General features: G+C 40.1%; 1 protein-coding gene across 5 annotated transcripts in view; it reads left to right on the plus strand.

Moving 5' to 3' along the window:
* pou2f2b (POU class 2 homeobox 2b) overlaps positions 1-9634 on the plus strand; it is a 64762-nt gene that overhangs the window by 53686 nt on the left and 1442 nt on the right. For 3 of the 5 annotated variants that reach the window (XM_007550222.2, XM_007550225.2, XM_016670470.1), the window contains one exon: positions 1581-6284. In XM_007550222.2, coding sequence (XP_007550284.1) covers positions 1581-1909 — 329 coding nt within the window. In that variant the 3' untranslated portion in view covers positions 1910-6284. Of the gene's footprint in view, positions 1-1580 lie in introns of all 5 variants that reach the window. The other 2 variants (XM_007550226.2, XM_007550223.2) reach the window with 2 other exon arrangements.

A 9634-nucleotide genomic window follows, 5' to 3' on the forward strand; every position in this document is an offset into this window, starting at 1 on the left:
GCTCGCTGAAAGTTTCGCTCGTTCCTCCAGACAGAACAGGTGCAGCTGAGTCGGGTTCGCGGGCCGTCTCTTCTGTAGATTCCCTATCTGACTGAGATCAAGGTTTTGTGATGGCCAGTTCTAAACATTGGTGTCATTAAGCTGCATTGTAGCTAATTTGATGGTTTCTTTTGCTCCCAAACTTTACCCTCCTGACTGATGTCTTTAGATGTTCTTAAGTGCAAACTTTTACGCGTTAGGGTTTTGTCACCGTTTCGACGTTATTTATCATATGCCGTGTGACACACGATTCACGACCTACACAAGCGCTGTGCTTTATCTATATTATCTAAGACTTGACTTCTCTTTTGATATTATTTAAGATTTCATTGCATGGAAAATCAGTGACTCATCTTGGGGTCATATGCTAAAATATGTCGATGAATCACTTTCTCTGATTTTTATCTTCCACCCACCATGAGCAAAATTACAAACCAGAATCAAGTAATTAATATGAAACAGCAAGCGGCACAAAAGCCCAAACTACACGGGGCGGCATCTGCTCCTTATCAACTGTTTTTAATGAGTCTAAATGTAAAAGTAAGAGCTTAGATAGTTTTAGATTAAAGACAAAAATTGTCTTTAGCAGTATAACCCCAAAACAAGACAATTTATTTGCATGTTTTGCATAATTTAAGAAAATATAGACCCGTATTTCTTTTAAAATATCCAGATAAAATACAACTGTTGGTAAACTGCATCACCTGGGTTTGCTTTTTCCTACGACACATGATGTAGATCATCAGACAATTAATATGACCTGAGAAAGCAAGGCAGCTTAAAGTTTTGGAATAGTCTAGTCAAAGTTTGGGTTTAAATTAGCTTAAATCAGACACAAACCAATCTCAAGCCTCAGTAGGAGAGAGAGCATCAGATAAGGAAGACTGTTTGATGTTGAATGTGTATCAGCCGACATTTCTAAATCTCACTCACTAGACCTTCGAGAATGAAAGATAACAAACATTTAAAAGAGAGAAAAAAACAAACAAACCTTGATTATTATGAAGTAGATGTAGCTTTACGTAATCTAACAGGGACGAACTGAGAAAAAGAGAATGGAGCTCCAATTGAAAACAAATGTGTTAATTTGGTACATTTAAAGTTTGTCAAACTTACTTCATCTACATTTCCTTAACATAGCAACTTATTAAACTTTACTTGAATAAAACTGATTTAAATTATAGTAATTTAATATATTTAAAAACATTAAAATATATTAAAATAAATTATGTATTTTTAAATATATATTAATGCATATATTTCATACTAATACAGTTACATAATATGTTAATATAATATTAAATGTATTTAATATTGAGTTATACTAAATACATTTAATATATTTTAATGTATTGAAATTTATTTTAATATATTTTTACAGATATTTTAGAATAAATTAAAATATATTCATATTTTTTAAGCCTGTTTTTGTTTTTTTCAGTGTGTAAACTACAGGATCAAATGGCAACCATGTTGACATGACGATAATAAAAAATGGAAGTTATTGTTTTTAATTCCTGCATCTCCTTTTCTGTCCCCAGCCCTAGCAGCCAGTGGTGGCCAGCTGCCTCTTTCCACTCTTGAGGGCGGCAGCAAGGTGATGCTCGGGTCGTCTGGGGGTCAAGGAGGCGGGCTTCCCTCCTCCCTCTTCCTCAACCACCCGACCCTCCTCCACATGGGTCAGAGCCCCGGCGCTGGACTGGTCAGCGCCGCCATAGCCAAAGTCTCCCAGCCCTCACACTTCCCCTCGGCCAGCAGCATCAGCCCCACACCCTGCTCCCCCTCCCCCTGCTCCAGCCCTGCCTCCTCCTGCTCCTCCAGCGAAATGGCACACAGCCCGTCCTCCCTGGGGGGGCCCAAGATTGAGTGACCACACCCGGGGGTCAATCAGAGAGGAGCAGAAAGGGTTAAACAAGAACCTCGCCTTTCACACCAAAGCTATCTCTTTCTCTCTCTTGTGCTCTTCTTCCGTTTTTGTTTTTGTTTTTGTTTTGTTTTTCCCGGCGTCTCTCTCCGTCTTTCTCTCCAAGTCTTTCGATGCCAAAAATACACAGAATGAAAGAGGAGAGAAGGAGGGAAAGAAGTAAGGGAAGGGAAAAGGAGGAGAAAGATTGAAACCAAAAATCTTTATGTATCCAGACGGACGAAACGGAGACAGCACTGGACATTTTTCTCTAAAACGCGCGATGTGGCACGTCTCTCTGAAGGAAAACAAACCAATGACTCTGCAACAAAGAGGTGGAAGAGACGGCACGTCCGAGTGCATAAACCAAAAATGACAAAAAGATAACTTTGACTATATGACAAGAAGGAATGGCAGCGCGGATAAAAAGAAACAAAGAGGAGAACTATCCTTCTTTTTTTTTTTAAATAAATAAAGTCATTTTCCAAAACGCTGCGGGTCTGAAAGAAGAAGAGGCGATGCGAGGAGGATACGTTTAAACCAAAAATTTTACCTGAGGAGGAGGTGGAGGAATAAAAAAAAAAAAAAAAAACGACAACCAAACCAAAATCACAAATACCAAAAATACGGAGAGAAAAGCTTTATTCAAAGGACGTGTAAATACTGAAGCTATCCAGGACCAGGACTCTACTGCTACTGCAGCAAGCAAACACACAAGCATACAACACATGAAGAACCAGCTCATCCCGTCACTGACTCATTCTGTCTCTCACTTCATGTGTCTCTCACTGATTGTTTTATTTTATTTTTTATAATTTTGTAAAATAGTGTTACTTTTTTGCATCGTGTGTGTGAGCGTCTGCTAGAAGAGCATAAAATTGCATTCATTTTTCTAAAGTCCAACTTTTTAACACGTTGAGTACAGTTTAACATTAGTTGTTGTTTTTTTTAACTATTTATTAGTGCTGTTACACATTTCAGCTCCTATTTATTGTTGTGTGCTACTGTAGTTTTAGCTCTCGTCATTATCATCGCCATCATCTTCGTCTGTGTCATCATCGTTGCCATGTATTTTGTTTGTGACGCGACTCGCCCCGCAGCAGGACAGATGGCGGAAGTCATCCAGTCCTCACCAAGTGCCGCTAGCTCGCAGATCGAGATGGCTCACTTCGTTGTAACTTACAGTGCGAATTCATTCGTTAGGAACAGGTTGATGTTTTTAAGCGCTTATTTAGACTGCCCGACCCTCACTGTCAAAGATAAAAGTGTTGAATGTTGTTTCTTTCTCAGTAAAAAAAAAATAGGAAATCCTAATAAGTTAGTCCATAAATGATTTTATATGTAAAAGAATTGATAAAATGTATTAAATACTGAGCCACAAAAGCATTTTTTTTTTTTTTTGGTAATGGCAGCTTGTCACATGAAATAAATCTTGTTGTATTGTGTCCTACTAGAGGCTAAGTCCAAGTCTTTCTAAAGCCCTTTGCGGCTCTAATTTTCTCCTGAGAAACTCTTATGACTATCCATTAAACTCATTTGTCCTAGGAGGAGCAGCTGGTCTTAGCTGGTTAATGGTGAAAAGATGTTCTACTCAACTCTTAATTTTAGCCCAATCAGTGCTCTCGGGAATATTCAGAACCCTAGAAACATGTCAGCAACCAACGGCATCCCTTCGATTTGCAACAATAAGGTTTTCGGAAAGCTCTTTGCAGATAATTGTCATGCTCTTTGTAAGAAAGCTTTTAGAGAAGACCTATTATGCAAAATTCACATATTGCACATTTTTATGCTTCCATTTGGGGCTCAACTGCTTCTAAAAACAGCTTTAAAATAAACAGCCAGCTATTTTTTGGCAATAAGTTAATGGTTTTGGAGTCTGGAAAATGAACCTCCTGATTGTTAAATCACAATCAACAGGCACTTTGCCGTTACCTAGCAACACCATTCCCATTACCTGGCAACCCAAGCAAGTTTACCACTGTATGTGCTGTATGTACAATGGCTGCTAGAAAAGACAAGTGTTTTGTTGTTGACTAACCATTCAGAAACCACTTGCTGCGTTGTTGTTGGTTGTGCAGGAGGCTCTACTACTGCTTCTCAAAGATGTACAAGTGGATCACTACGCATCTGTTTGCAGCCATTTTCACGTGTGAGCGTAAGCGTTGAGTTGAAGGGCGTGGCCAGCAGCAACGTATTTGGATTTAAAGTGACAAGATGCCTTAAAAAAGCTCATTCTGAAAGGAGCTCAAAATAGATAGAAAAATCTCATTAAGAATAATTTTGTGCAAAAAATGTAATAAACATGTTTCGTATAGCTCGTAGACGTATCTTCAACCGTTTAAGGAAGCACAACAGGTCACCTTTACTGGACTAGCCAACATTTATTTACACTTATAAAAGCTTTCTTAGTACAGATCAGATTCCACTTTACGACAGATAACTTTATTATGGACTAATTTGTTTTGATTTCTTTGGGGCTGCTTCTTTTTTTGTTTGTTTGTTTGTTTTTTTCTACCAACATCTGATCTGGATTTCATCTCAGCTGCCACATTAGAAATACATTTACTGAGAGAAGCGCTGATGTGTTCGATACTTGTCGGGCTCGTTATCAGGGCAGTCCGTGTCTAAACGAACATGCCCAGGAAACTTCGCACGCTGAAAATGATGTTGAAAGTATGAAATAGGGGTCTGTGATGGGAGATTTGAAGGATTAACCACTGAGACTGAAGGCTAAATAAGTCAATAAAGTCAAGTTTAGTCACAGCTTGCTCTCGTCCCTGCCTCGTCTATCAGCACAGACCGCCTGACATCTGTACGTCTCGATGTATACGTCTGCTTCCATCATCGCTTCATCAGTCACATTTCACATGTCATTTTCCACCCCACTCTTCCATTAATCCTCAGATAGATACCAAAGCATTATGTTCTTCTCGAGCCTTAGCCGAGACATAAACACAATAAAGACGCGCGAGTGGGGGGGTGTGGGGGCATTTCTGAGGGAAGGGGCTGAGAACAGGATGCTGCCACTGAAAGGCCCCACTGGTGAATCTCCTCCACCTGAAAGCTTTATTTAGGGGCTGATCTTTTACTCTGGACGCCCCCTCCTCCCCCCCTCGACCTCCTCACACACACACACACACACACAACAAAGGGTAGTCACACTTTTTTTAAAGAGGATACCAAAAACAAACCCAAACCAAACCAAAAAAACAAACTCTCACTACCCAAGGAATGACTGAAGCAAACCAAAAATAACCCAAACCAAATGTGGCTGGAGGGAGGAGGGGAGGAGGACCAGCGGATATCCGCCTGTCCGTCTGTTAGCTTTAGGCCTGCAGAACTGCGGCCCGCTCTGAAACTGTGTAGCACTGATGGAGGGATGAACAGACAGGCGGAAAGACAAGAAAAGCAAAGGATGGGTCCCTTCCTCCCTTCCTCTGCCTCCCTCTCTCCAGCTCGGCTCTCTGGTCCTGGATGGAGCGAAACGCAAATGACCTCACTGAACTGAAATCTGTTTTTATTTCAAATGTTTTTAGTTTTGATTCTGATTCCTTTCTCCCCTCTGCTGTGTCTCTTGATGCCGTTTCATGTACTGTATTTTAGTGCTTATTACTTATTTGGAATAACGTACTCGCTTACTTACTTACTTACTACAAGAGCTCCTTATTTTTTTCGTAGTCGTGCTAGAGATTTTTATCAGGTGGTTGACGATAAAAACAAAAAAATACTGTGAAAATTTAGCTTCCAGATTTTTATTAGCCTGTCCTGGCGGGGGAGTGGGGTGGGGGTGGGGGGTGAAATATAGACGACACAAAAGCCAAATTGAGCAGCAGACCTTGAATTCGTCAATCCAAATACTGAAGCAAACCAAATTGTGCACGAGGACAAAGAAAACGGGTCAGTTTGTCTGAGGTGAGCGTTTTCTGCATGCAAGTGTTCGTTGGAGGCTTAAAAATGAAGACGGGGGTTGGGTCGGGAGCGATGTCTTGTAATTTTTGAACCCAAAGACGGCAATCTGAGCTACACTTTAAGATGCAGAGCTGCGTTCTCGCAGCGTAGGCCTCGGTTTATTTGACGCGTGGGGAGTTGGACTCCATCCAAAGAATATTTGGTTTGATCCTCGCCGGGCGAAACAGTCGACACACGAGAATCGTTTCACGAACCAAGCTTTAGGTGTGGAAGGGAGGGTGTGCGCCTTAAAGGTGAGGCCTTCGCTCCACATTGACTCTTAGACGGAATGTATCTGTTAGTGCTTCTATAGATTTTGTAGAAAAAAAAAAGATCTATGTTCTACTGCTTACTTATCGCTGATGTACTGAAAAGAAGAAAAAAACTAAAAAAAAACAACAAAAAAAGACTTTGAGAAAAAAAGATCCTTAAAACATCGATAACTTGATTTTAGACCAAAAATTTTAACTATCTCTCTTTGGATTTTCTTTTTTATTTCTCTTTTCCTTTTTTCAATTATGATTCAGATTTTTGATTGTACTATTTATTCAGGGTTGATTTATTGGCTTGTCTATTTATTCGTTAATTTATTTCTAGAGGTGCTTTTCTGATAATTTGATGGGTTTGTAATGGATTTTCTTATGTTATGCCCCTTGTTAAAGGTCTTAATTTTACTTTTTTACACCAAATAATACCAGAAATGTATTTTAAAAGCCCCGTAGAGACTCTACATAGAGCTCAACATCAGTAAAGATGTGTAACAAGCCTTTAAATAAATTCATATTTCATTGCCATAACATAATCCAACACTGAAAATCTTTAGAAACTCCAATGATAATTGATTATTGTTTTTAACATTGTTGATGGCACACTTATTAGAGCATCTGATTATTAATTTATATTTATTGCATCAATTTAATTTAAATTGTGGATCAAAGTATAATTTTCTAATTAATAATTCACAACTTCCTGTTTGTCTTGGGTATGTATTTTTGTGACACCAAGGTCATTTCTCTTGACAGTTCTCAAAATAAGACTCTCAGTTGATATTAATTCACCACAAAAATAGCTGGTTTAGCTCCTCAAACGTTTGAACTACCAGAATATTTTATATGAAAACCTGATGCAATTTTCCAGAAAACTGAGTATGGGTCATCAAAAGATCATTCAGCCGATTAATGTTTCAAAAACTGAGCGAAACAATGAAGACATGATTCACTAGATGCAAAACAAAGTACAGCTCAGTCCCCAGACCTACACATTGTTGGCAAAGCTGGTTGTGAAATGAATTAACAGCATGAGAATCAACCATTTTTACCACATGGCATTTTCTCCACATTGAACTTTCTTCCTGCAATAAATGATGAATTTATTTTAAGCCTTCTGCACATCTCTACCAGGTGTTTCCGTTAATGTTGCAGGCCCTGTGAATTTAAAGTGGCAGCACTGTGCGCAGAACACCTCATGAGCTTTTCGACACAGAACAAGTTAACATTTTTGATTTTCTTGACTTACATTTTCCCTTCAATCTCCTTGAAGTTCAAACTCTGATGAGTAAACATGAAAGCGGTTTGACTGAGAGTCTTATCGTGAGGCGCCCGTTGTGGCACAGAGCTGCTTCTTTCTTTTAATACTCCCCACTTCAAACCAAGAGCTTTACTGTTACGTCAAAAACACAGAAGAGGAGTATTAACGGGGGCAAGAAGCTGAAGTGGGTTTTTTTTTCATAACAGAGACAACAGAAGGAGGCAGAGGCCCACATTACCCTCTAACTAACTTCTTGTTTTGTCTCTGTTTCGTTTTGCTTCTGTATCTTGTTTTGTTTTCACTTTCCTGTACGATTGCTTTAAAATGATTTCTTCATCCGCTGTCGGATGTAAAAGAGAGATAGTTCATCATATACCTCATATTCTTTGATGATAAACCAAATAGATGAATGCTTTAAAAAGCGGGGTTCAGGTGCGGATCAGGGTCCTGGAATGGGTCCAGGTGCAGGACGGTGTGTTTGCTCTGTGAGACTCTTCAGTCTCCACAGAGCTGCACGCTGCTCCCCCCTCCCTGGGAGCTAAACCCTCTCCTCACATTTGAGCCTCACTGCTTCCTCCCTGTCAAACCTGGACTGTGGGCTTGATGCTGCTCTTTGACTCGGATCTCAGACCAGCTCTGGATCTGGGTCCGCCTCGCAGCGGCTTTATCACCAAAGCTGCCCCCTCTCCGGTCCCTAACGCCCGACGAGGGGGCTTGTTGTTCAGTTTAATGCCAGGGAGCAGCTGACTGAGGTAACTAGGTGACAGACAGTTATGTGTATGTGTGTGTTGAGGAAGTGGAAGCTGGAGGAAGAGATGAGCACATAATCCGAACGTCTGGATTCTCCGTGTTTTCCCCCTTTTGGAGGAAAGGAGAAAGAGCGACTCTGCTGTGTAACTCAGGGTTTGATGGACTTGGTGCATGGTGCAGGACTGTGGTGGGGATACCCCACTAAGCGAATGATACCAAAGTCTATGCCCCACCATGGATCCAGCACTACGTGCACACTCCCTAAAATCTTGATACTGGCAGAGTGTTTGCTGAAAAGCTCTGTGACAAAACAATGCCAGCAGGGTTTGTCTTAACTACATAAATTATACTCTTTGACAATTTCAGAGCAAGGATCTTTAAAGGGCTCTTTTTTTCTTATCTTAGCACAAAGACTGGAATTAACGCACTTAAAGCGGACGCGTTATGCAAAATTCAAATTTACTTCCATTTGGGTTACTGCTTCTGAAAACAGTCACTGCATTTAAAAACACACCCAGACATTTTTTGGTAAGTTAATTTTTCTTATGTCTGAAAAATGAGGCGTTGTTAAGGTAGGCATTGCACAGTTACCTAGCAGTCCAGCCTGTTACCTAGCAACTCAAGAGGAGCTCCAGCATGTTTGGCCAGCTGGTTTTACTGCTGAATGTGCTGTACAATGGCTGCTGGAAAAGACACGTGTTTTATTCCTAACTCACCATTTAGGTACCATTTGTTACATTCTCATTGGTTGTGCAGGAGGCTCCAGTTCTGCTTTTCAAAGACGTACAGTTGTGCAATTGCGCACCTGTTTGCAGCCATTTTCATGTGTGAGTGTAAGCGTTAAGTTGGGGGGGCGTGGCCAGCGGCAGCTTATTTGTATCTAAAGTGACAGGAAACCACTCATTCTGAAAGGAGCTCAAAATAGACAGAAGTGAGCAGATTAAAATCTGATTATCTAAGAACCATTTTTGAGCGAAAGAAAATGTAATGAATATAATAGTTCACCTGTTTTCATAGACCATCTCTTCAACACGCTGATTTTAAATCCATGACGTGTGCTGAACCACGTTTTAGGGGTGTAACGTAACATGTCCAAAAATTGTTTATATAGGAATAAAGTGTTAAATCTCTAGCAGTAAAGTAATGTCGGGGGTAAAAATACAAAGGATATCTGTTCAGCTGGTTCAGAAAATCAATGCTGGCTTTTGAGGACAGTTTATTAAGAAATATTCAACTTTACAAGTCAGGATTACAACCTTAAGGGGACTTCCAGTCCAGTTCTCCAACAAGGAACTTGGAAATTCCAGCTTCTCTGTTGAAATGGAAAACCACCAAAAGACCCTCGCTTGGTTTCAGGGAAGCTGGGAAGTTGGCTAAATTCCAGGGTTTATTACTGTTTAAACAAACTTATTCAGCTGAACTAAAATCCTCCTAAATGATGCAAGCACACACTTTTATAATACAATA

This window comes from Poecilia formosa, unplaced genomic scaffold, assembly GCF_000485575.1.
Source record: "Poecilia formosa unplaced genomic scaffold, Poecilia_formosa-5.1.2 Scaffold34, whole genome shotgun sequence".
Taxonomy (NCBI): Eukaryota; Metazoa; Chordata; class Actinopteri; order Cyprinodontiformes; family Poeciliidae; genus Poecilia; species Poecilia formosa.